We start from the raw sequence: 27,890 nt of genomic DNA on the forward strand, positions 1-27,890 counted from the left end.
TCTCTCCATCCCATGGGAGGTAGCAAGTGTGGAGAGAAAAGGAGTCAATATTATTTTGGGGGAAAGGGGGAATTAAAAAAAAATAGTGTGTTAGAAATCAGGAGGCTTAGCTTCTAGTGCTGGATCAGTAAATATTTTTTTTTTTTTTTTTTTTTTTGAGACAGAGTCTCGCTATGTCGCCCAGGGTGGAGTGCAGTGGCCGGATCTCAGCTCACTGCAAGCTCCGCCTCCCGGGTTTTTACGCCATTCTCCTGCCTCAGCCTCCCGAGTAGCCGGGACTACAGGCGCCCACCACCTCGCCCGGCTAGTTTTTTGTATTTTTTAGTAGAGACGGGGTTTCACCGTGTTAGCCAGGATGGTCTCGAACTCCTGACCTCGTGATCCGCCCGTCTCGGCCTCCCAAAGTGCTGGGATTACAGGCTTGAGCCACCGCGCCCGGCCAGTAAATATTTTTTTAAAAATGAATTTTATTTAGGTGTTCACACAATGTTCATGTTCACACAATGGACACACCCATTTTAAATGTATAATTCGAGGAGTCTGGAGAAATGTATGCAGTCATGTAAGCATCATCCCCAAAGTTCCCTGGAACCCTTATGTAGTAAATTCTCCCATGGCTACCCAGACCGCAGGTCACCACTCATCCATCATTACAGCGTAATTCTTGCTTTATTCTGGAATACCATAGAAATGAAATGATACAGTATATACCTTCTGTGTCTAACTTCTTTTGCTCAACATTATTTCTGTGAGATTTATCCATTTTGTTGCAGCTAGCAGTAGTTCCTTCCATTGTACTAGGGAGTAGTAGAACTCCTGAGTTGTAAGAAACTGTCAAGTGGCTTTATCATTGTAAGCCTTGGACAGCCAGGTAGGTAAGTTCCAACTATCCCACAACTCACAATCTCCTTTTTTTCTTAATGGCATTTTTCAAAAACAAAAGATAATACTTTTGATAAAATACAATTTATAATTTTTTTACAGTTAGAGGGTTTTGTGTCCTAAGAAATCTTTGCCTCATTCCCAAGGCAGCAAGGATTTTATCCTATGCTTTCTTCTAGAAGCTCAATAATTTTCATTTTTGAATTTAACATAGTGATCCATTTTGATTTAATTTTTCTGTATGAGGCGAGGATCAATGTTATTTTTCATATGTATACCAAATTCTTCCATCAACATTTGTTGTAAAGACTATCCTTTTTCCCATTGAATTATCTTCACACCTTTGGAAAAAAAAAAATCAACTGACCATATAAGTGTGGGTTTATTTCTAGATTCTCCATTCTATTCCATTTATCTATACATTTATCTTATACCAATACCACATTCATTTTATTTTTATTTATTTTTTAAATTTAGGGACAGGGTGTCACTGTGTTACCCAAGTTGGAGTGCAATTGTGTGATCATTGTTCACTGTAACCCTGACCTCCTGGGCTCAAGTGATCTTCCCTCCCCAGCCTCCCAAATAGTTGGAACTACAGGTACATACCACCACAGCTGGCTAACTTATTTTATTTTATATTTTTATTATTATTTTTTGGAGACAGAGTCTCAGTCTGTCACCAAGGCTGGAGTGCAGTGGCACAATCTTGGCTCACTGCAAGCTCCATCTCCTGGGTTCATGCCATTCTCCTGCCTCAGCCTCCCGAGTAGCTGGGACTACAGGTGCCTGCCACCACACCTGGATAATTTTTTTGTATTTTTAGTAGAGATGGGGTTTCACCGTGTTAGCCAGGATGGTCTCGATCTCCTGACCTCATGATCCGCCTGCCTCAGCCTCCCAAAGTGCTGGGATTACAGGCGTAAGACACCATGCCTGGCCCACAGCTGCCTAATTTTTAAACTTTCTGTAGAAATGGGGTTTTGCTATGTTGCTCAGGCTTGTCTCGAACTCTCAGCCTCAAGCAATCCTCCTGCCTCGGCCTCCCAAACTGCTAGGATTACAGGCATGAGTCATTGTGCCTGGCCCCCACATTTTCCTGATTATGGTAAGTCTTTAATTCAGTTTGTATAAGTTCTCCAAATTTATTCTTCTTTTTCAAAATTGTTTTGACTATTATAGGTCCTTTACATCAGGGCTCCCCAATCCCCAAGCCATTGACTGGTACTGATCTGTGGCCTGTAATGAACTAAGCCACACAGCAGGAGATGAGTGTCGGGCAAGCAAGCATTACTGGCCGAGCTCCGCCTCCTGTCAGATCAGTGATGGCATTAGATTCTCATAGGAGAGAGAACTCTATTGTCAACTGTGCATGCGAGGGATCTAGGTTGTGTGCTCCTTATGAGAACCTAATGCCTGATGATCTGAGGTGGAAGTTTCACCCCAAAACCATCCCCCTCCCCACCCCATCCATGGAAAAATTGTCTTCCACAAAACCAGTTCCTGCTGCCAAAAAGGTTGGAGACTGCTGCTTCTGCTGCTTTACATAGTCATATAAATTCTAGAATCAGTTTATCAATACTTACCAAAAAAAGAAAAAAAAAGAAGTTGGCTAAGCATTACATTGAATCTATAGAACAATTTGGGGAAAATAGACACCTTAAAAATATTGAGTCTTCCAATCCATGAATATGGCCTATTTCTCCATTTAGTTAATTTTTCTTTAATTTCTCTCAGGAATATTTTGTAGTGTTCAGCATATTGGTCTTATACATATTGTGTTACATTTAGCACTAGAATGTTATTTTTAATGGTAGTATAAATGGTATGTTTTTATTCCATTATCCAATTGTTCACTGCCAGTATATAGAAACACAACTAATATTTGTATATTGAGCTTGTATCCTGAAAGCTTGCTTATCAATTCTAGTAACTTCTTTTGTAGATTCTTCCGGATTTTTTCATACATGACAATATTGTCTATGAATAAAGACAGTTGTACTACTGACTTTCCAATCTGTATGCCTTTTTCTTATCGTATTGCACATGCTAGGACATCCACCACATGGTGAATAGAAGTGGTAAGAGCAGGCATCCTTCTCTTGTATCCAGTCTTGGGGGAAGACTGTGTTCAGTCTCTTACAATGAAGATGATGTTAGCTGTGAGTTTGCCATAGATGCCTTGGAAGTTCCATTTTATTCTTCCTTTGCTGATAATTTATATCATGACTGAATTTTATCAAATACCTTTTCTGTGTCTTTTCAGATAATCATACAATTTTGTAATGCATAAATATGGTAAATTACACTAATTGATTTTCTAATGCTCAACCAATTGTGAATTCCTGCAATAAACCCCACTTAGGTTTTACATATTTAATTTTTAGATATTTGATTTTCCAATATTTTCTTAGGATTTTTCAGTCTATAATCATAAGGGATAATGGTCTAATTTTTTTGGTAATAATTTTGATTTGGTACTAGGGCAATTCCAGTTGCATAAAATTAGTTGGGAAACATTCCTTCCTCATCTATTTTCTGAAAGAGTTTGAGCAAGTGTTATTTCTTTGACTATCATTTCTTCCTTAAAGTATAGTAAAATTTATTAGTGAAGCTAGCTGGGTCTGGAGGTTTTTTTCTCAACTTTCATAGAAAGTTGACACTTGCCAGGAAGTTAACACTCCCTGGCAAGATGATTACTATATCCCAGAAGGCTACACATGGACCCAGTGTATAAATTACTGCTTATTTTTGAAATTTACAAATTTTGAAAAACAAGGAGGTTTAAAATATTCATGAAGGCCACAGACTACCCATAATTATGAAAAATATCAAAGCATATTAATTTGTGTCCTAAATTTAATATTTGTGAGAGTCAGTGAGTTTGATAAAACATGCATATGCTGGAAAGGTTTTTTTTCCCTTATGTGCCTGGTGCCTATAAAACGGATTTCAAACATCTGGAAAGACTGGGTTTACAAAATAAAGATGGAATAAAAGTGAGTTCACAGTTAAGTAACATGTTCAGCAATTGGGTAATCGGCTCACAAACTTGAATTTCCCTGATGTATTGTTGAACTGCCTCGAGCACATTTTCACTTCTACTTTCTCAATGTTTTCCATTAACTGAGAAACTCGTATGATCGCTTTCTTCCCCTGCTTCCTAGGGAAAGAAACTTGGCAATTGTACTTGGGATATTTTAATCAGGTAAGTTTTCCTGGCTCTTCCTGTTAATCACCTCAGACAGTGCACTGCAGCTTGTGCTGGCAATATGAAACAAAGGGTTACATTCAAGATAAGGTTTGTGACCCTTCATTAGTCCTTTTCCCATACCATCTCTCCACTGAATGTGCACTTCTTTGGCAAGAAACCTGCTCTGAGCCCCACAACGAGCAAACAGAGACACATCATTTCTTTCACTAATAAAGTAGGCAGGGCTAAAGTCACAGCCATCATCATTCAGGGTACAAACAACCGTGGCTAGGTTCATTCACCAGAGAGAAGGCAAAAGGGGAAGATTCTCACAGGCCTCACAGCCTTTACCAGGTCTTTAATGCCACAGATGTTTAAGACAGCATCTGGAGTTTAATATCAAAACAGCTAGCTGAGGAATTTGAGTATTTCAGGCTTTACTGTATCTGCACAAGTGCCTATGGAGAGAATGGAAGTTAAAAAACATCGCTTTCTTCTTTACCTTTACTCCCTATCATGGATAGTAACTGATCACTCTTTAGTAGTCATCTTTCTTATTTAGAAATCTAGAAATGAATTACAGAGAATGGAAGCAAACACTAATTTATAAATGGACAATAATCCACATTCAAATAAGTAGCCAGTACCCAACGCAGTCACTAGAAGAAGGCCCGTGGGGTTACATAGTGCCTAGAAGCTCTAGGAAGTTCCCTGGAGGAATAAGAATGGACATTTCCTTAAGCTATGGGAGTTTTTTCTGTCTCCTTCCCTGTCTCTCTCTCCTTTTGCCACACAAAGGGAAAATATTAAGAGGGAATATATGAGATTAAAAAAGAAAAATCAAAGCGAGGCATGGTGGCTCACACCTGTAATTCCAGCAGTTTGGGAGGCTGAGGTGGGAGGATTGCTTGAGCCCAGAAGTTGGAGACTGGCCTGTAAAACATAGTAAGACCTTGTCTCTGCTAAAGATAAAAAAACTTAGTTGGGCATGGTGGTGCCCACCTGTAGTCCCAGTTACTCTGGAGGCTGAGGTGAGAGGATCACTTGAGCCCTGGAGTTCAAAGACGCAGTGAGCCATGATGACATCACTACATTCCAGCCTGGGTGACAGAGTGAGACTCTGTCTCTAAAAAAAATTAAAAGAAAAATAAATTTTAAAAGAGTCAAGTTTTTGGCTGGGTGCAGTGGCTCACACCTGTAATCCCAGCACTTTGGGAGGCCAAGGTGGGTGGATCACTTGAGGTCAGGAGTTCGAGACTAGCCTGGCCAACATAGTGAAACCCTGTCTCTACTAAAAATACAAAAATTAGCCAGGCCCAGTGGTGGCGCCCACCTGTAGTCCCAGCTATTTGGGAGGCTGAGGTGCGAGGATCACTTGAGCCCAGGAGGCAGAGGTTGTAGTAAGCCAAGATTGCGACACTGCATTCCAGCCTGGGCAACAGAGGGAGACCCCATCTCAAAAGAAAGAAAAAAAAATAGAGTCAAGTTTTTATTTTCACATGAAACACCACACATACACGCAGACAAATGCTTATAGAGTATTTTGGAAGTGTTACATACACAGCTATAAGAAGGAAGGCAAAAGAGTTGCTGTCAGACAGACATAGGTTCAAATCCTGGTTCTACCACTTCAAGTTCTATAGTGTCAGTCAAGTTACTTCAACTCTTTAAGCCTCGGTTTCCTCATTTGTGAGAACGCAGGTTATAATATATAATGAAAGAAAATTACTGCAAGGACTACATAATATATGTAAACCAATAACCAAAGAAGTTTTGCCGTCATACAAGTACATGTACTGCACTTGCCTTGGACTCTATGGCAGTGGTAAACTTCCGAATGCTGATCCCTGTAGATCTTCATGGAAAAAGATGTTTATCTCAGTACACTGTCCCTGTACACAGATCTTCCATAAAGAAACATATTTCACATATTTATGTTTTGGGTCAAGGGGTAAAGCAAGTAACGTGAAAATGCTTGTATGTATTTTGATGAAAAGGTCTTTTTGAGGATGAGGCATTTGAGAATCTTACTTATTTTTTCCCCTCATTTAAAAATCTTTTTGAGAATGGGCAGGGTGACTCATACCTATAATCTCAGCACTTTAGGAGGCTGAGGTGGGAGAATCCCTTGAGTCCAGGAGTTCAAGACCAGCCTGGGTAACACAGAGAGACCCCCTCATCTCTACCAAAAAAATCCAAAAAAATTAGCTAGGCGTGGTGGCTTGCACCTGTGGTCTTAGCTACTCAGGAGGCTGAGGTGGGAGGATCGCTTGAGCCCCAGAGATTGAGGCTGTAGTGAGCTGTGATTGTGCCACTGCATTACAGCCTGGGCAATAGAGCAAGACCTTGTCTTAAAAAAATAAAAAATAAAACTAAAAATCTTTTTGGTTCTGTTTTTAAACCTTCCATTATTTTGAGATTCACAGGCTGCAGTTTATTAAGGGAAGAATTTGATAAAAAGAAACTGCCAAACCTCTAGAGATTGAATACATCTTTTACTGCGTGAAATTTATTCTAACGTATTTTATGTTTTGCCCATCACTTAAAAATAAAGAAAACAAATTGACGCCTAGAGTTTTCGAAATCTGGCAAATATAAAGGCCAATAATATAGCTACTTTGAAAATGGAAGTGCAGAACTTCCAAAAGTTAGGCAATATTGAGAAGCAAAGGAGACTAAGACAGAAGTTCAGATAATGATGCAATAAATGGTCAGGGGTTCAGTGTACAAGAGGGAAGGGATGAGACGGAGACAGCTTCTTGCTCTTGGCTGCAGACTGTAAGGAAACAAATGCTGAGGCACTAACACTGTTTCTAAACCCAGATTTCTGGGTTTTAAGATGATTGTTCTTATACAGCTAATAGCAGAATTCTGGACAATGAGTTAACTGCATTTTCAGCTTGTGTTAAGTTGACAAAAATTAACATGGCTTAATTAAATTATTCTTCATTACTTTATCTTTTAAAAGTGGTTATGGGTTACTTCATTTGTCACCCACAAAAAGATTGCTGTCCTCTGCCAAATTCAGCATCAGAGAATATCTTTAATGGAACTGCTTTGATAAAACCTTGGCACCACACATCCCTCAGTTCCAAACTGGAGCTCCAAGTGTGGCCAAGTATGAATTTACTGGACCCCTTAAACATAAAATGCAATCAATAGGTTCTCCTCTTTCCCACCGTAAGCTTACACTTCTTGGAATCACCACTTTCGTGGTCCCAGAAGAACTGTTATAGTTGGCCAAACCATCTATGACCCAAAACAGCCACTACTTATCAGCCCAACATTCTGGTTCCCACACTTTGTTTCCATATTAACTCTGAAACTACTTGGATGATTTTTTGAGACACTGAAGTCAAGTTTTTACACTATTTCTAACCTGTCAAAACACATTCACACACACTGCCTTACTTTCCCTTCTGAAAAATTAAATGAATGACAGTTAAAATGCATCTCTTCATTACCCTATCCTGCTTCTCCAGCCCATGTTCCCTGTGTCCAGGATCCCACCACTACACATCCTTTGGGTCAGGCACAAACCCAGAAGTCACTCTTGACTCCTCCTTCTCCTTGACCATCACCCAACCACCAGATGCAGTTGGATCCATCTCTAAATGGCTACTTTTTTCTTGTTCTGTCTCCTAAGATCAAGGCCACCATTATCTTCTGTCTGGATCACTGCAACAGCCTCGGTGGACCTGGCTTCTCCAATATACTCTCCACACTGCAGACTGCCACGCTTAAAACTTCACACACACTCCACTAACATTAAGCAAAGTTCAAACACACACAGTGCCCTTTACCATCTGGACTCATGCCCAGCATTCCCACCTCATTCCTCACCAACCTAAATCCTTCCCTAGCATCCTATACTTTGAACTTCTTGGAACTTCTTGAACCTGACAAACTTTTCCATACATCTAAGCCTCTGTTAAACTGCTTCTCTGACTATCCTTCAGTACTCCATAAAGCGGTCATTTCCCCCAGGAAAGCAACACAACGTCTACCCACCTGCACCCCCCACCCAACCCTGCCAGATTAGAAACCTGTCCTGTGCATCCCCAGCAAATTCAGAGTTCACTTCCGTTACACTGTGCAGGCACTGCTCAGCTTGTCATTGACCCCCGTCAGACTGGGCGCAAAGTGAAGAAAAGGATTATGTCTTATTCATAAGTACCTAGAGCTTAGCACTAATGTGCAACATGTGCTTTTGGAAGGTGCTTGATAAATGCTTCCATCTATTAAGGTACAGGTTTTATGTAATTTTACAATGAGAAATCTGAGGCAGAAGGCAGCTGAGTGACTTGCCTGATGTCACAGAACTAGTTCAAAGAAGAGGTGAGAATGAAGGCACACCTTGTGATTCCTGCCCTGTGGGACATAGCACTAGACTGCCATGGTTGTAGTTTCAAAGACTAAACACTCTAAAGCAATAGAGGAACGGTGCTGGCAGTGTTAGCAAATCTGAATGACAACTTTCCCTATGGTGGACACAGAATAAGCCTTACATTCAGTGGGCCTGTAAGCAGCCACATTCTTAGGCAAGGTCCATCCTTTCTACCAGCCATAAATCTTTAAGTTATACCATACCTTTTTCCTCTGTCACATGGTGAAGTAACTTCTCAAGTCCAGGAAGTTTCAGCAACAAGATGCAATTTGGAAACATGTTATCCACCACAACTTGATCAAGGGGCTGAAACTTCCCCTGAAAAAACACTTTAGTTAGTTGGAAAGCAAGCATTTCATTCAACAAAGACATTCAGAAAAAAAGAGAAAAAGACACATTTACTCATGACTGGGCCTTTAAACTTAGTGCAGAGCCACCTGTTCCATCTAAGGAATCCCTACAATGGGACAGGCTCTAGGACGGACCCCAGCTCCCTTTAGGAAGCGCCTGTGAGCACTGGGGTCCCACGCAGCACACCATCTACCTCAGGTGTACAGTCCCCAAATGAAATGGGGAACAAAATCAATCTATAAAAGCACTGGAAGCCACAGAAGCTTGCAAAGATGGTGGAGACTGCCTGGGGCTGGTCCAACCCATTCAATTTGAAGAACCAGCTGTGGTCACAGAGCAAGAGTCCTGACTATCACATTGGAACAAGCCCAGACCAGGCCCAGACATACATCTGCTTCCCCATCGTCACTCTAGGGATGATGAAAGAAGCACCCACCACAAAAAGAAAATTCAAAAGTGAATCTACCCCTGTCAGAGCTGCCTGACAATGCTTCCAAATTTAGACCAGAATAAAAGAAAAGACAGCCAGAGGGAGAAGTCCTGGGAAGCTGCAGACAGGCTGAATCAGGCTCAGCCACAGAAGTTTATACGGCCTGGTTGTCAGTGGGCCAGAAGTGCAGACCATATGGATTCATAACATCATTCTTTGGAATTAGGTCCAGTTTTTCTTAACTGTACTAGTAGCAAGTAGAGGTGAAGTTTGTCTAAATTAAGGTATTAGCCCCCTGATTTGGGGACACCAGATTGTACCAGATGTATGGTCTTGCCCATGCCCCACTTCTAGCTCGCTCTATCTCTCGTGTACTGACAACTCCTCCTGAAGACACAAAAACTGTGTCTGATCAATTTCTGCAAATGCAGCTCTCTTGGGTTTTAAGGGTAAAATCTTTTCAATCATTTGGGAGCACATGTGATAGCTTGCCATACTTTCTCTTAGGTTAACTAGTGCCATGAACTATCTCAATTTAAATATTCTTTTTCCTTCAAATAGTAAGAATAATGCACAGATTTTTCCCAAGTCTTACTGTCTTTAGATTCCTACCTTAAATCTTTAGTCTTCCATGATCAATCAATATGTTAAATATTTGACTACTCTAAAACAATATTTATATGTAATGGACTACCACACAGTCATGATATAAAATAATTTCATAATTAACTAGTGTTTCATTCTTATTTTTATTTACCGTATATACATTGAAGGAAATGCAATAAGCAACCTGCCTTGACTATAAAGCTAGTAGCAGTGGGATACCCAGAAAAAAAGTTATTTTTACTGATGTTAAAGTTTAAAAGAAAAGGTCACATTTCAAAAGTGTGTATCATAATTTTTAACTTAATAGGAAATGATCATATCTAAAATGCAGAGAAGGAAATACCCAAACATCCCAAGTATTACTTTAAAGGGCATTTCTGGCACTTGGGAAGACGTGTTTGGGAAGTATGACAGTTTAAAATGAAAGCCAAAGACCATCCTGAACAGCATTTCTGCTTCATTCTGCACCTGTCAACGTGAGCTCCAGAGCACCCCAGAGGCGCCCAGAGTGCCAGGATAGGGTTAATCCCCCAGAGTCATGGTCCTAATGGGAGATGGAGAAATGCTATCAAAAAGGGTAGGGGAGCCTTAAGTGCAGATCAATACATGTGCTGAGGCTGGTTGGTGTCTTTCTGCTCATTAATTTATCCCAGAAAACACCACATAGGTGAGCCACTGAGGTTTTCAAATTCCTCACTGAATATTCCCCAGGGCCTTCCTGGTGGTGATTAGGACCATTTCTGTTCCTTAGAGACATGAGGCTTACCAGCCTCACAGCTTGTGTGCCCTCGTTATACTGGCCATCACAGTAGCTTCCAGATCAAGGGACACATGATTAAACGAAGGGATAAAACTTCACTAATCCACAGTGAAGGGCAGAGGGCAGGGAAGGAGGAGGCTAAAAGAGGCTAAGCTGCATCAAGAGAAAGCATGCATTGATACTTTATGACTTTCAGCATTTATAGCAACTTAAATTAATTTACCTACCAAATGGAGGTTTCAGGAATTTGGTCTAAGGATTAAGCAAGAAATTTGTAAGTGTTCAAACTTTATGCAAACATGAGAGTCCAAAAAAACCAGATTCTTCTAAGCAGTTTGAGTAACACTTATCACTTAAAATTATTAATTAGAAGATTTTCCAACTATGGTTGATGGATCCCTGGGTCATGAAGTACCCAAGCTCAAAGCTATTTTCCTAATACTGCTAAGATGCTATCTGCATTTTCACTGTGTGGATCTGCGCTGATGATTCAAATGCAATGGTGGGTAAAACTGCTGGCTCCTTAGCACGAGTCTGCTGGTGGCACCAGACTGTCCTAGTCATCATTTGGATCCTCATTGCCATTTATGTGCAGTTTAAAAAATGCCAGTATCACTTAAGAATATCCTTGAGTAAGTAGTAAAAGCAATTAATTTTACTTAAATCTTGAATCTTGAACACAAGTCTTGTAAATTATCTGTGATGAAAGTGAGGTATGGCTAAAGGCCTTTGGATGCTTAACCAAAGGTAAGCTGATAACCAGGAAGAGCATGTTCTCCTGGGTCTGGCTTAGTTGCAAGCAGAACCAGCTGCTTTTTCACGGATACCATTTTTATTTGAAAAACCCACTATGAATTATGGTGATTCAGGCCCGGTATTAGGCAGAATATGAATGAAGTGAGCCTGTCATTTCAAGGGAAAGATTGACAGTATTTGCAGCCAATAATAAAATTTGAGCTTTCAAGCAAAAATCAGAATTGTAGAATATTTCTATCTGCCACTATGACAGCTTCTCAATACCTAAAGAGCTTTCTGATGAGATCAGTGGTAACATTAACCAAAGGGAGTGTGTGTGTGTGTGTGTGTGTGTATAAAATGAGATGTGTCAACATTTGGAAGATATGCATAACTCAACAAATCAATATTTTCCAAATGACCAAAGCATGATGTTACAAAATCATACATGGGTAAAAAGATCCTTTTTTTTTTTTTTTTTGAGATGGACTCTCGCTCTGTCGCCCAGACTGGAGTACAGTGGTGTGATTTCAGCTCACTGCAAGCTCCGTCTCCCAGGTTCACACCATTCTCCTGCCTCAGCCTCCTGAATAGCTGGGACTACAGGCGCCTGCCACCATGCCCGGCTAATTTTTTGTATTTTTAGTAGAGACGGGGTTTCACCGTGTTAGCCAGGATGGTCTCGATCTCCTGACCTCGAGATCCACCGGCCTCGGCCTCCCAAAGTGCTGAGATTACAGGTGTGTGCAACCGCGCCCGGCCAAGAAAGATCCATTTTAAGTGCAAGATAGACCAATGGATTTTAATGTAACAGAGCATAAAAAGTTAACTGACAAAGTTTCAGATTCCACATTGCAACTAAACTTTAAAAAACTACCACTTGTTGATTTTTTAGGTAGTATTAAAGAAAAATATCCACAATAATCTAAAAAGGCTGTAACATTATTTCTTCCTTTTCTAACTACAAAGATGTACGGGCCGCATATTTTTCATATAATCTCACCAAAATAACATACGGAAACAGACTGAATGCAGAATCAGATATAAGAATCCAGTTGTCTTCTAGTTAAGCCAAACACTAAACAGATTCGCAAAAATGCAAAAATGTCACATGCCTCATTAAATTTGGTTGTTTCAATAAAAAATGTGTTATTTATGTTAACATGTAATGGTCTTATTATTTTTAACTTTTAAATAAATAATTTTTAAATTTCTCAGTTTTAATTTCTAAGAGTGAGTATTGCTAGAACCCACAGAAACATAAGCTCTTTGGAACCCTTAATAATTTTAATTGTAAATATATCCTGAGACCAAAATATTACAGAAATTCTGGCTAAAATTATTACTATTAGTAAGCTGTGTCTTTATTTCTATTCCAAAGGTAAATTTTATCCATCTGGGATTCCTTAAGTCTCAACTAGCACATCCCCATTAATGAGCTTCTACTGGACCTGCCCCAGGTTACCTATTCCACAGTCTCTCACTAAAGAAGAGACATTTTTCCTCTCCTAAGACATGTGGTCAATTTTTAAATACCTGTTTTGTATTTCAAGGGTAAGGAATACTTAATGATAAAGGAGTGTTAGTTGCTAGGCTTTGTCAAGCAGTAAGGTGCATAGCACAGTGAGTCAGGCAAGTCAGAGGTCACAAGCAAGCCAGGGGCAGACTGGATCAAGAGTAAGGTGCTGCTTCTCTGGCCTGTGCAGTAGTGCTCTGTCCTGCACTGGCCCATATATGACTCATGTTTTTTCTAGTTACTGTATTAGATCTGAAGATAGAATCCACCTTTGGATCATTAAAAGCAGAGAGAGGAGATCAAGCAAAAATAGTTGATTCTGTTTCCTCACTGTGGATGCCCCAAACTGGAAACTCACCTCCTTATCAGCCTTTATGAGGTAGTGGAGAAGCAGAAATAGAGGATCCACAGGTGTGGCGAAGTGGAGAAGACCTCCTGCAGATTACAAAAAGGACGAAGGGAATTAAACGCCTTGGAAAGACAATGTGGCTATTTCACCTTAATCTCAAAGTGAAAAACAGTGTTGAAAAATATGTGTGAAATTCCAAATTCAAATCTCTTCTTATACAGGTCTGAGAGTCTATGTGATTCTCTCAAAAGGCAGAATGTGCTCTATGAGATTTTACTCCAAAGAGCTTCAAATCCCTGTGTGGAGAGGAGAATCAAGACCCTGAAGTCGATCTTTAACTTTCCATTTCTTCTTTAGAAATCATTTTTAACACAGCCTCCCAACCCCCTGCAAAAAGAGGGGTTAGGAGGAAGCACAGACAGAATGAGAACACAGCAATGTTAGGAAACCTGTATAGTCAGTCTATCTATAAAGCTGCAGTAAAATGTAATTTCCTGTGCTTTTGAGGACAAAGCCATGGGAAAGCAGTGCCATTCTCTCTATACACAGTCCCTTCTGTAGTCTGTGGGCAGCAGGATGTGGGATGCTTTGAATACCCACTAACTGCCCCCACCCCAGAACAGGAGGCAGAACAGTTCCATTGGCCTACTCTTCCTTTAGTCAGCACTGTCCCCAAATTAAGGGAACACCACAAGAAACAGAACTTTGGTGCTGGGGGGTGTATGTGTGTATGGGGGTGGGGGAGCACGTGGGCAGGCAGGTATATGACAAAGCATTTTAAAGAAACTTTGTTAAGTTCGAGCCTATGTTAGAAGCCATATCAGTATTCAGTTTCAAGGAAATAACATGTTAAAAACACAAAGATCCTCAAAAGAGTTTCCAATCAACACGGTATGTGCCCCATGTACAAACCTAACTTCTAACTCAGGACGTGTCACCGTTTTAGGAGACAAATCAGAGTTGCTAGCTTAAAATTTCCTACCGTCTAAGACACACAGGAGATGACCTAACCTTAGTGCTCAAATGAGCTTTCCTTTCTCTTGATTAAACCTGCTCTGATGCCAAGGAAGGCTAAATCAGTGACCAGACTCCAAACCCCGTGACAGACCCACAACCCCACGTGTGAAGAATAGAAAAGCTGCAGTATGTGTTTAGTTATTGGAAATGCTTACACTAGTCACCTACCTGATTGAACTGACTGATTTATAAACCAAGAATGGTGTTTTTCCTTGAAAACTTTTACTTCAAACAGCTGCTGTAGACACATATTGAACAAGTAAATGGCTCCTTCTCCTGTTAAGACAAATCTGTCTTTTATTTGTAAGTTTTCTCACACACACCCCCCCCAAAAGACTATCCAGTATCTCTGAGGAATGTTCCTAATATGAACATAAACATACACAGGTCTATTCTAAAATTTCCTTGATTCCAAGGAAAGCTTATAGCTATTATACATAGATGGTAATTTTCCAGCTCCATAATCCTCACTGGACTTAAACCAAAAAATCAAAAAGTGCAAGTCATTTATCTTAACTGCTACAAAGCCTGTCCTTAAATCCTCCATCAGATCAAGAGGGAATATCCATTCCTAAACTATCAAAACACAATAGTTCAGCCATATGACATGAGCTGGCACATGGGTCCCTGCCTCTGGGCAGTGTGTGGCTCTCCCCACACAGGGTCTAAGACAGGGACCCAACCCATGGACCCCACAGGCCAACCCTAAGTGAGAAAGACAGACATGCTTGAAGCCATAGGGAGTGAGTAAAGCTTTATTCAACTGAATGAATTTTTTCCTTTTCTTTCTTAACCAAAAAAAAAAAAAAAAAAAAAAAGGGAGGAGGCAGAAGAGGGTGAAGACTGTGCACATCTGCATGTTTTATCACTTCAACTAATGAAAAAAAATTCTTTTAACCACAGCACAATCTCTGGAGACAAGGATGCTGCGTTTAACTCTATCTTCACCATATGCTGGGCACATGCCCTTGGGGAAGTTACATAAACCTTCCTGTGGCTGTTTCCACATCTGTAAAATGGGGACAATACTGAACCTCCTCATAGGGTTTTTTTATAAGAATTAAAAAAAGAACACATGTAAATTTCCTGAACCAATACTTGGCACATGGTAAGAACTCAGCAAATGTTAGCCTTTACTTTCCCACTGCCAATGTAGCAAATAAAAACATTTGTTCCTCTGTGGTCTATGAGCATTTAGATAAAACAGAAATTTTAAAAGAGGGCTGGCTTTCTCCTGTACCTGTACTTTTCTTAAATGCTTTAGGACCTTTACTGCTACCTAAAACTTCTCTTCAAGAAATATTTCTCACCTCAACTTAGTCTGATATATAACTAAGAATTCTAAATATAGCTGACCAATTACAGTCAATTTCATTTTGAAGAAAAGAACACTGGAGAAAGTCAGGAATGTGTTTCTTCTCTTGTTGCTTCTATTTACATGTCTCTATAACAACAAGGCACTACCCATTGGCCCTCTCGTACTTTTACTATTCAGTATTACTGTCACCAGGAGAAACCTCTAATATGGCAAGTATCAGGTGTCTATGCAAAACCTTATAAATTAATGGAAAAACAATTACACACAGAGATAAACACTATCACCCATATCACTCCATATTTAGAATACATTTGAATATTTTTGCCTAAAAAATGTGAAGACAAAACTGAAAATGCACTGAATATAAAGTTAAAATAAAATTGTTTTTCAATAAAATATGAATCTCTTCAATATACAATGCTTATCATTAAAAAAAATCATCCCCTGACAGAGAAAAAAATGTACTACTTTTTGGTCAGAAGAAAATAGGGAAGTATAGCTAAAACTGAAACTAATCAAAATCTTGGCATGTCAAGTAAAAGCCTTCTGTTTTTGTTTTTGTTTGTTTAATTCTGGTTGTTTATTTTACTTTATAAGATAAAATGAATAAAAATGGAGGCTAATGTTGAATAACTACTCTAAGAAAAGTTGGCTTAAAGAAGCCAAAGAAAATTAATCTGTTTTTAAAGAGACTCAAACATGCTACTTTTTTGTTTTGCCAGTATTTCTGATGGCTGAATAGTTCTGTGAATTAAAATTATGAGAAGAAATTGTTTAAATTGCTTAAGTCAAATGAAGTATCTGGGAAGACTAGTAATGTCATCAGCTTGTTTTCTTCTCGTCACGGTGCCATCTTAACTTTAAAAGCTATTCAGAAAGAGCAAAAGCAAGGACACAAAGACATAAAAGTATATATATTCAGTAGCCACAACATTTAAGAACATTCAAGTTACGAGAAGAGAACTTACCTGAACACGGGTTAACCAGTTTTACAAACATTAGCCCACTTTTCATCTTCTTTGAAGCATCTTTTAAATATTCTGAAAATAAACCATGAATATCTAAAATTAAAACACATAACTGCTTTGTTGCTCACCTTACTTTATCCTGTTTTCCTTTCTTCTACTTACACAACTTTTCTAAGATTTTTAACTCAATTTGTCACTTACAAATGATGTGATCTTGAGCAAATTACCAATTTCTCTGCAAGCTGCAGTTGAATTTCAGGTAGTTTAAATTTATTTCTATGAGGAATAATGAGAAGCAGGGGTCTAGAATCAGAAGGCCTGGGTGATAATCTTGGCTTAGCCACTTGGATAGCTTTGTCACCTTGGGCAAGAGTCTTAATCTCCTGTCTCAAACGCCATTTATAGAATGAAAATAATAGTATACTTGTTCTTCAAAGTATCAAATTAACCAATCTACTGAAAACATTAAAATAATCAGGCAAATAGAAACATGAAATAAATGATAGCTATTATTAGTAGTACTATCACTTGTAATTGTTACTGTTATTATGAAGTAGAGAATTATAAACATATTTACCTGAAACTTATATTTTTTACACAATTAAAAATATAAGTTGCCTAATTTTTTTTTTTTTAGGCAAATTATATATTTTTTTCTTTGCCTAATTTTCGAGTGGGATATTTGGCTTTTTTGTGGTTGTTGTTACTACTTTGTGAGGTATCTTTATATACTAAGGATATCAACTATGTTTTTAATCCTGCTCATAATGACTTTTGCCATATAAAAGATAAAAAATCTTCATGCAATCATATCAATCTTTTTCATTATGGTTGTATCCTTTATATCACACTTAGAAAGGCCTTTTCTTAAGATTATGTGAATTGCCTATATTTTCATCTAATATTTAGAAATTATATTTTTAACTTATCTGGACTACATCTGGGTATAAGATATTAAGAGGAAATCCAATTTAAATATTTTTTTCAATGAGTTAACCAGTTGTACCAAAACCATCAAGTATTTATCACACAAATTAAAACATAATAACCATGACTATTTTATTGGTAACACTCATCATATATTTTGAGTGGCATATTCATGGAACTCTCAAAATGTCCCTATTACCAAAAGGAACAATGGGGCTCTGATTAGTAAGGGGACATAGCAACAATTTACCAAAAGAGCAAAAGAGAAAGGATGAAAGAAAGGAGATTTTACTCTCTTTTATTTTTCTATGGCCCCCACTCCCTTTACTCTACTTCAGATCTTCATAAGCTTAAATAGAGCAGACATATTTTAGAAGTTGGCTTACCCATGAATGGTTAAAATACGACCATTTTTTTCTTAAACTAATAGTGACATTAAGTATCTACAGAAAAAAAAAAAAAAAAAGAGATTTCTACTTTCCACCAAGATGGAATAACAGGAATTCAATTAACCCTCTGAAACAACAACAACAAAAACCCACAAAACACCAGACAAAATATATGAAACAACTATTCTCAAGGCACTACACACAAGCCATGCAGGAGTCCCTGAGAGGTGGGAAACAAATTAGATGAGCCCTATGATTGCCCAGCTTACTGCTTTAAGAGTTTCCAGGCCACAGTGCAAAAACGGAGAACACAGTAAAGCCTCGCTGACTTGCTGAATTGAAGAGACGATGCTGAGAATTCCAGCGACACCAAGGTGGTTAGGGTTCCCAGGTCAGCACACACGAAAGGAGAGGGCTAAAAAGAAACAAGACCCCAAAGATCTGCAGAGGGTCCTACTTAAGTAGGATCAGCGCATGCATGTGATGAAACTACCCAAAAGCCAGGAGAAAACCCATCTAAACAGATTTGAGGGAACAGTACCTCACACTCCCTCAGGGTCTTGAATTGTGCCTAGTCCCAGACACACTGTAAAACCTCACAATTCAAAAGGATATAGTACTCAAAAGGGTACTCAGTAGTAGGGAACAGTCAGCCCTATTTGCTGCTCTGGTCCCACCAAACTAATTATAAAAGCAAGACCTAAAAGTATCCAATTCTTTCAAAGTAACTGTGTCCTAGAATGAAGTTCAAGAATAGTTATAGAAACACAAAAATACTCATCACCCAAAAGGACAAAATTCACAATGTCTGCCATCTAATCAAATACTATGAGGCATTCAAAGAAGCAGAAAAATATGGCCCATAATAAGCAAACAGAACCAATTACTGAAAGAGGGGTATTAATATACAAGATAATAGAATTGATAGACAAAGGCTTTAAAAAACAACATTCCTCATGGACAAGTTAATTAGAGACATAGAAGATGGCAAAAAAAATACCTAAACTGAATTTCTAAAGATGAAAAACACACTGGATAAAATTAATAGCTGAAGAAAAGATAAATGAACTTGAAGACACAGTAATAGAAACCATCTAAAATGGGAACACAGAGAAAAAATCTTGAAGAAAAAAGAGTATTAGTAAACTAAGGGACAACTGTATGCATTTTAATATATGTATAACTGGAGTTTCCAAAAGGAGAAGAGGGAATGAAAAAAAATTTGAAGAAAATAAGTCTGAAACGTTCCAAATTTGATGAAAACTACAAATCCAAGAAGCTCAATGAACTCAAAGCATAAGAAACAGGAATAAAACTATACATCACAATAATACTTTGAAATCAGTAATAAAAAGAAACTCTTGGCTGGGCATGGTGGTGCATGCCTGTACTCCAGCACTTTGGGAAGCCAAGGTGGGCAGACTGCTCGAGCCCAGGAGTTCAAGACCAGCCTGGGCAATGTGGTGAAACCCTGTCTCTACAAAAAATACACGTGTGGTGGCCTGTGCCTGTAGTCCCAGCTACTCGGGAGGCTAAGGTGGGAGGATCACTTGAGCCCAGGAGTTTAAAGCTGCAGTGAGCTGTGACTGCACCACTGTACTCCAGCCTGGGTGACAGAGTAAGACTCTTTCTCTAAAAAAACATTGTTATTGTTCAATTGTCTACATCTCCCTTCAGTTCTGTCAGTTTTTTTTTTTTTTTTTTTTTTTTTTTGAGACGGAGTCTCGCTCTGTCGCCCAGCCCAGGCTGGAGTGCAGTGGCGCGATCTCGGCTCACTGCAAGCTCCGCCTCCCGGGTTCACGCCATTCTCCTGCCTCAGCCTCCCGAGTAGCTGGGACTACAGGCGCCCACAACCGCGCCCAGCTAATTTTTTGTATTTTTAGTTGAGACGGGGTTTCACCGTGGTCTCGATCTCCTGACCTTGTGATCCGCCCGCCTCGGCCTCCCAAAGTGCTGGGATTACAGGCGTGAGCCACCGCGCCCGGCCAGTTCTGTCAGTTTTTGATTCATGTAATTTGGGGCTCTGTCATTGGGTGCATATGTTTATAATTGCGGTATCTTCCCAATAGACTGTTACATGTCTAGTAATAATTTTTATCATAAAGTTGATTTCATCTGATACTAGTATTGCCACTCCAGCTCTCCTTCAGTTACTGTTTGTATTGTAGATCTTTTCCCATTCATTTACTTTCAACCTATTTTTGTTTTTAAATTTAAAGTGTGTGTAAGTGTGTCTAGTAGATAGGATATAGTTGGGTCAGGAGGTTCCCCCCACCCCTTCCCTGCATTCTGCCAGTCTCTGCCTTTTAACAGAAGTGCTTAGTGCATTTATATTTAATATAATTATGGATAAGGTAGGATTTATATCTGCCATTTAGCTCTGTTTTCTGTATGTCATATTCCTTTGGATTCCCCATTACTGTCTTATTTTGAGTTAAATAGATGTTTTCTAGGGTACCATTTTTGATCCTTTGTTGTTTCTTTCATTTAAAGGAGTTATTTTCTTAGTGGTTAACCTGGGAATTACAGTTAGTATCTTAACTCACAACGTAGTTCAGATTAGTATTAACTAAGTTTCAAGAGTATTTAGTAAGATTTCTGCATATTCCTTTTCCTCTCCTCTCCTTTGTGCTACTGTCATACAAACTACATCTTTATGTATTATAAGCCTGTTAACACAGTTTATAATTATTGCTTTATGTAGTTATCACCCAAAAGAGTTACAAAAATATATTTGTGCTTTTATGTCTATTTCTGTATTTATCTTTACTAGTGCTCTTTATTCTTCATGTGGATTCAAGTTATCATCTAGTGCCTTATCCTTTCAATCTGAAGGACTCCCTTCATAATTTTTGTGGGACAGGTCTGCTAGTGACACATTCTGTTTCCCTTTATCTTAGAATGTCTTGGTTCCTTCCTCAGTTTTGAAAGATAATTTTGACAGATATAGAATTCTTTGTTGAGACTCTCTTTATTTCAGCACCTTAAATATGTCATCCCACTCACTTCCAGCCACCATAGCTTCTAATAAGAAGTCAGCTGTTAATTTTATTGAGGATCCCTTTTATTTGACGAGTCATTTTTCTCTTACTGCTTTCAAGATTCTCCTTGTGTTTTCACAGTTTGACTATGACACACGCAGGTATGGATCTCCTTGAGTTTATCCTATTTAGAGTTTCCTGCACTCATTAGTTGTACAGACAAATATTTTTTAAATCAAATTTGGGAAGTATTTGCATTATTTCTTCAAATATTCCTCTCCCACCCTTCTCTTCTCATCTGGGATTCCCATAATGCATATAATAGTAGGCTTGATGGTGTCCTACAGGTCTCTGGGACTACATGCAGGTTCAGTTTTCTTTATGCTTCTTCTTTCTGTTCCTCACCCTGGATAATCTCAATTGACCTGTCTTTGAGTTTTCTAATTCTTTCCTCTGCCAGCTGAAATCTGCTGTTGAGCTCACTAGTGAATTTTTCATTTGTTATTATACTTTTCAAATCCAGAATTTAGATCCTTTTACAATTTATCTGTCTGTTGATATTCTCTATTTGGTGAAACTTCATTGTCATACTTGCCTTTCATTCTTTAGACATGGTGTTCTTTAGTTCTTTGACTATGTTGATAGTAGCTGAATAAAATCTTTGTAGAATAAATCCAACATCTCAGCCCCCTCAGAGACAGTTTCTATTGACTACTTTCCCTATTGTGTATGGGTCATACTTTCTTGTTTGTGGATGTATGTCTCATGCTTTTGTTAAAACAAAACGAAACAAAACAAAACTGAGCACTTCAGATAATAATAAATGTGGCAATTCTGGAAATCAGACTCTCCTCTCCCAACTCCCCAGGATTTGTTGCTGCTGTTTTTTGTAGTTATTGTAGTTGTCGCTGTTTGTTTGTTTAGTGACTTTCTGGACTAATTCTGTAAAGTCTGTATTTCTTGCAGTGTGCAGCCACTGATGTCTCTGTTTAGTTAGCTTAGTGGTTAGCTGATGCTGTGAACCAATAAGTGATCCAATCTTTGCTGAGGGGTGCTGTGTGTGTAGGTTGAGGCATACTTTCAACACTTGGGCACTTTAATCTTCTGCTTTAGCTTGTATTTATTGCTTTCTCAGGACCTCATGGTCAGTCAGAGGTGAGACCCTGAGGCCCTCTCAGGTCCTTCTGAGCATGCACATAGCCCTGCATATGTGTGTAGTCTTCTAATCCCCTAGGAATATGACAGAGTTTTTTAAAGCCTCTGTGTACATCTTGTTCCTCATATCTTACCCTTAAGTTTTTGGCCAGGTTTTTATTTGCGCAACTAGTATTGACCCCTCAGAAGCTACAATATTAAACGATTGTCACTGATTGTTTTTGACAAATACCCTGAAGATAGGGCTCTGTGGGAACAGAGCAAGCTCTGAGCTCCAAGGTAGGTCAAATAACAACTATGCCCTGCAAATGAGACTTTTCCAAGGAGCTGTGAGAAAAGTCAAATAGGGACAATGCTCTGGGAATGGGACTTCTTGAGGATCTTCCATCTAGGCCTATCCTATCCAATGGTTGAAGGCTGCTGGTTTTTACAAGTACCGTGTTTGCAAGACTGCTGGTTTTCAAGGCTACTGCAGAGCTGAGGAGAGGAAATGGGAGTAGTTCAAGTTACAATCCCACAAACTCTGCTGTTCCTAATAAGATTCAGAAGATTTTCTTGAATAAACACTTCTCAAACTGTTGGAAGCCTTTGGCTAATTTCAGGGGTTCTGAAAAAGTTGCTTTTCGCTATCTTTGCCAGTTTTTTCATTGCTTTTATGGGAGGGTGGATTTACCCTGACTGAACTTTGAAGACTTGGTATGAGAAAAAGAGTTCATTTACTATAGTATTTCTGATAAATTCCTTAGTCTATACCTGGTATTAGGCATACAAAATTACTTGTAACTATAAATTAACACTATCAAAGTTAAAGAGTTTCCATTTACTCTGAGAAAATCCTGGATCATTTCATGGACCAACTTCTCACCCAACAGGTTTGGAAGCTCCATCCTTTTTCTAACTTCTGCTATATTTTACTTGCATCTAGCACAGGTGAAGAATAGCTAAATTAATTAGAGAAGAAAACTCTGCTTTTAGAGTAATGGGAAAGAATGAGAAAAGAGAGCGTGAGTGTGAGGAAGGGTCATGATCTATAAACCTACTTTTAACTTATGTCTATTTCTTCAATGATGTCAGCATAGAAAGAACATTGGACCCAGAGTCAGATGGGTTCATACTCCAATCTCAGTTTCTCTCCTGACTCAGCAGTATGACTCTGTGCAAGATACTCAACTTCTCTGTGGTTCAGTTATTTCATCTATAGAATGGGTATAATAATAATAATTTTACATGTTTCCGTTAGATTGAAATGAAATGTATGTGAAAGTGCCTAGAACACATAATAAGCAATCAATTAACAATCAGTTTCCCTTCCTTCAACTACGTGGAAAAAGTCAGGAACATGTAGGGAATAATAAGATCAAAATATAAAAGTCACAAAATCTAAGCACAGAGTTACCTAAGGGCTTAACAATTAGTCTTCCAAGAAAATACTAAATTAGAACCAGCGTATCTTGTTTAAAAGCCAGAACACAATGCATTTTATATGTAAAAATCAAGATAATGTAAATTCCCAGCGGTGTTTCTGGCACATGAGATATACTCAATAAACATAACATAAATGAATTGTTCAGTTTTAGAAAAAACTCAATAAGAAATTATAAAAGCGAGTTTTGATACTAAAAGAGCCAAATTTCACTTGTCTAGAAAATTTACTCATATGAGACACCTTCTTCCAAAACTATGCTTCCAACTCTATTTTTAAAAGAGTAGCTATACACTTTGTCTTTTTTTACTCTTTTATCTAAGAGATGATATAGTCATGCTGGCTAAAAAAGTATTTTCACAAAAAAAGAAAATACTCAGACAACTGAGAAGCAGCTATCGGTTTTGCTGGCCATTTTAGGTTTAATAATATGTTAAACTTCCCAATTATCTCAAGCTCTGCCCCTCTGGTTCCTTAAAAGTAACTGATTCCACAATAGTTATTCTCATGGTCTCTATATTCTCTGTAAAGATTCAATTGTATGTCCCACTGGTCACCATTAACTCTGGCAGCAAATCTTCCATCTCTTTACTATCCTGATCTAAATACTTCCACAGGCTGGGCACGGTGGCTCACACTTGTAATCCCAGTACTTTGAAAGGCTGAGATGGGCAGATCACTTGAGTCCAGCAGTTAAGAGACCAGCCCGGCCAATATGGTGAAACCCCATCTCTACTAAAAATACAAAAATTAGTCAGGTGTGGTGGCACATGCCTGTAATCCCAGCTACTTGGGAGGCTGAGGCATGAGAATCGCTTGATAAGAATCGCTTGAACCCAGGAGGCAGAAGTTACAGTGAGTTGAGATCACGCCACTACACTCCAGCCTGGGTGACAGAGCGAGACTCTGTCAAAACAAAACAAAACAAAACACCCTCAACAAACAAGGAATCTCTGATTGCTACTTTCCTGACATCTGTACTTTAAAGAAAACATACTAGTGACAAAGAGACAACTGTGTCTAATGAATGTAAAATCAAAAATAATAGCTAATATGTATTGGCCATTTACTGTCTACCAGGCACTGTTTAAGTCCTTTATATTGGTCACATAATAAGTGCCATATTAATTTCCACTTTTTTGGATGAAAAACTTGCCTGAAGGTCAGAGTGCAAGTCAACTATAGAGCCAGGATTTAAACTCAGTCAACTATTATCCAGAGCCAACGTTTTAAACTATAATACTGTAAAGAAACTCTTAATCTGAAGTCCCATACCTCTTAACTTAAAAAGCACAAACTGCAGCTTGGAAACACAATGATCCTGACATGACTATTCTCCTATGATGTAAACATTTAAAACTTTCCCTCTCTTGTCCTGTCCTCCTCATCCTCAAAAACTAGCAGAGTCATCTAATCAGCTGCAATCCAGCTACTGTAATCCAGCCAGTAGACCCAGCCATGGGGCAGAAGCAAGAGAAAGGAGGGAGAGCTGGGAAAGCTAAAAAGAGAAAGGGGTAGGATCCAAAAATCCATATAAGAAGGATAAAGGGAGAGAAACTGGTTGTGGGATATAAGAAACACCTAGTGACAAAAACAGATGAAACATTTGACCAATGGCAAGAAAAGAAAACTGATCTTCCTATTAGAGTTTACAATATTCTATACATAGATGTATATACTTCTCCCCACCACCCCCAGATATCTGTGACATTTTAATGCTTAAAAATTAGGTTACACAGCACGTATCAATGCACAGACTTAACCATTCTGTATTTTTTAAAGTTAGTCACAAAGTATTGTATAAGCCAAAATGGTACATGATTTTTCATCTACAGACTATACAGTACAGGTTGTTGTACAGTTGATATGAAGTTATTTATCAAGCAGATTTGTCAAACTTGGCAGCTCTTTCTTATCCCTCTCTTGGTTAAGACAAGTTTTTTTCACTGCATTTAAAGTTCAAAGACAAAAGACAAGTGATTTTTGCCAATTGTTCTTATGACTTGGAATCAATGGACATTTGTTCCCGAGCCTGTCTGATTTTTGGCACATAGGAGATAAGCTCTGAGAAACATACACCCACTGTTACATAGAGGAGAAAGTACAGACATCAAAGCACCATTCACTTTATTTTTAGATACCATATCAAGGCTATTCAGGTTTCTTAAGAAGATCCAATAGAAAAAAGAAAAAGAGAGATGAGATTATCACTCTCATGCTTATGCAATACTACGTCCTAAATAGGTTCCAGTTCATTTTCTTTAGACTTCAGCCATCAGAACATATTCAGACCCTCCCCTTCCCCCGACCCCTGGCACCCTCCTGCCCGTTTGCCAGATACTTCCTTGGAAACACTTTGGTAGGACACAAATACGATGCATGCAAGACAAATCAGCATAATTTTCAAGTAACTTGCAGCTTCCAGGAACACTACTTTCAGTAATAGCTATATGCCTTCCCTTCCCAAAACATCAGCACTGCTGTCAAAGACATCTGGGTCATTTTCCTGGCTTTGAAGCTCTTTGTTTCTTCAAAGACTACAAGAGGCAACCAAGAAAGCAAGAGAGACATACACCAGGAAAATTATGTGATTACTGAAGTAATAGGTTCCTCTAAGCATAACTTTCTTTTGAAACTTTGGAAAAAAAAATTAGAAAACTAGCCTTCAGCAGGACCACAGAAGACAAAATCTTCATTCTTTCAGGGCTGTCCCTATCAACAACCATATTTCTAGGAATGACCTGTGCACTGGAGAAGAAGCTAGTAAAAAAATTCAGGTTCACAGCCAACTCAGAGCCACAATGACCAGCAAACATATTGAGATGGAGCATGAACTATGTGGGAAGCAGGAAAAATTCTGGAATGCTAGAAAAGACAGACCTGACTGGGGGGACTGAGAGCAACCAGGTTTGGTTCCAGGGAAGGAGGTATATCTAGTCCCCAGTCATCAACCTGAGAGCAGTTTGAGACCAGCCTTTCCTGGTCCTCTGGCCTCTCCCACAGTGGTGAGGTATCATTATTCAGTCAGCAGAGTGGCCTCTGGCACATGCAGGAGTCCTGGAAAAGGACTTGAGAGCGTTGACGGTCTCTGCCACCGGATTTCTATTGTATGTTGACAGATTATTTGACTTCTCTGAGTCTTGGTTTCCCGATGTGCAAAATGGTGATAATAAAGCTTGCCTTAACTGCTTCCCAAGGTCATCAAGAGGGTCAAACACAATTATATGAAAGTGTTTTGCAAAGTTATAACAGCTAGAAGATGCAGACCTAGAAGCTGGGCTTCCTAAAAATTATACAAACTTTGACTAAATGAAGGCAAGTATAAGTTACAGCTAGAACTCAATTCTCCATACAGATAAACCTCTGCCATATCTATATACAAGTCCGTCAAAGAGACAACCAGCAACTGAGAAACCCCTAATGCTGGCCGTAGGCAAGACAGCTCATGAGTCCCACTGAGGTTTCTGGCCAGAGCTCAGAGTCCCACTGGTGAATGACGTGGTAGCTAGTTCCTCTGCTGTCTATCCTGGACCCTTTCCTTCTTCCAGAAAAGCACTCTTTATCCTCAAGTGCCCACTTTGTCCTCCTCTCGCACCTTGTGCTTACAGTGAAGCCTGCCCTCCCTGGCTACAGTAGGTATGTGATTACTGAAGTAACAGGTTGCAGGTGGAGGGTGGGACTGCATGTGACCACAGCAGGACTGGTCAGAAGGCTGTTTTGAAAGGTTTCAAACTGGAACTAAGAGGAGAGGCCCCTCCCAGCAGACACCAGGGGAGCTGAGGCTTGGGAATCATGTGAAACCAGTTTTCCACTAAATGGAGGAAGTTGGTTTGAGAAGAGGAAGTTAACACTCAGGCAGAAACCCTGGACTCCCCCTGCTGCAACACCCTAGGGCCAGATGTCCTATGCTCTCCCCCACGCCACCACCCCTGCTCCTTCCTGGGAAGATGTGAACCTGCTAAGGAACTCCCACAGAAGTTCAAGTCTGGTTTTGTGACACACAACCCAGGTGCATTGATCCCACATTAAAAAATGGCAATTTCCATACTAAGGCAGACTCACAGGCTATTCAAACCAGTATCCGCTTTCAGGAAAGCACACCAAGGGATGTTTGCAGGAGGCTATGGTTGTCCTCAAAAATGCAACCTGCTTTGAATGACTTCTGAAACATCCCAGTTTGCCATTGTGTCCAACATAGCTCTGTAAATGTGTCTTTACCTATTTTGCACCTATTTGTATTTTCAATCTTTATCCACTTTCAAAGATAACCCATTCCAAATATGTACTGTCTACTGTGTGAAGTAATACACCTCTTCAATGTTCAAAGCCTAAAATACAAATTCTTTTTGTCAACTTGGTTCATATCACTGTGTAAGTTTCTGTCCTTATCAAAATCAAGAGAAAAAAAACAGCCCCTACCTCTATTAAATCAACTGAACTGTCTTTCTCCGATTTTATGTAGAACAGCACTATATAAACTTTTATGTAACCCCAATCTCCCTG

General features: G+C 39.1%; 1 protein-coding gene across 7 annotated transcripts in view; it reads right to left on the minus strand.

Moving 5' to 3' along the window:
- Positions 1-27,890, minus strand: part of LOC105490726 (ribonuclease H2 subunit B) — a 64,112-nt gene that overhangs the window by 29,894 nt on the left and 6,328 nt on the right. For 5 of the 7 annotated variants that reach the window (XM_011756616.3, XM_011756617.3, XM_011756611.3 and 2 more), the window contains exons 2-5: positions 16,513-16,584; positions 14,395-14,502; positions 13,219-13,295; positions 8,666-8,780 (exon numbers count right to left, since the gene is read on the minus strand). In XM_011756616.3, coding sequence (XP_011754918.1) covers positions 8,666-8,780; positions 13,219-13,295; positions 14,395-14,502; positions 16,513-16,584 — 372 coding nt within the window. Of the gene's footprint in view, positions 1-8,665; positions 8,781-13,218; positions 13,296-14,394; positions 14,517-16,512; positions 16,585-27,890 lie in introns of those variants that run through there. The other 2 variants (XM_071081318.1, XM_011756613.3) reach the window with 2 other exon arrangements.

This window comes from Macaca nemestrina, chromosome 16, assembly GCF_043159975.1.
Source record: "Macaca nemestrina isolate mMacNem1 chromosome 16, mMacNem.hap1, whole genome shotgun sequence".
Taxonomy (NCBI): Eukaryota; Metazoa; Chordata; class Mammalia; order Primates; family Cercopithecidae; genus Macaca; species Macaca nemestrina.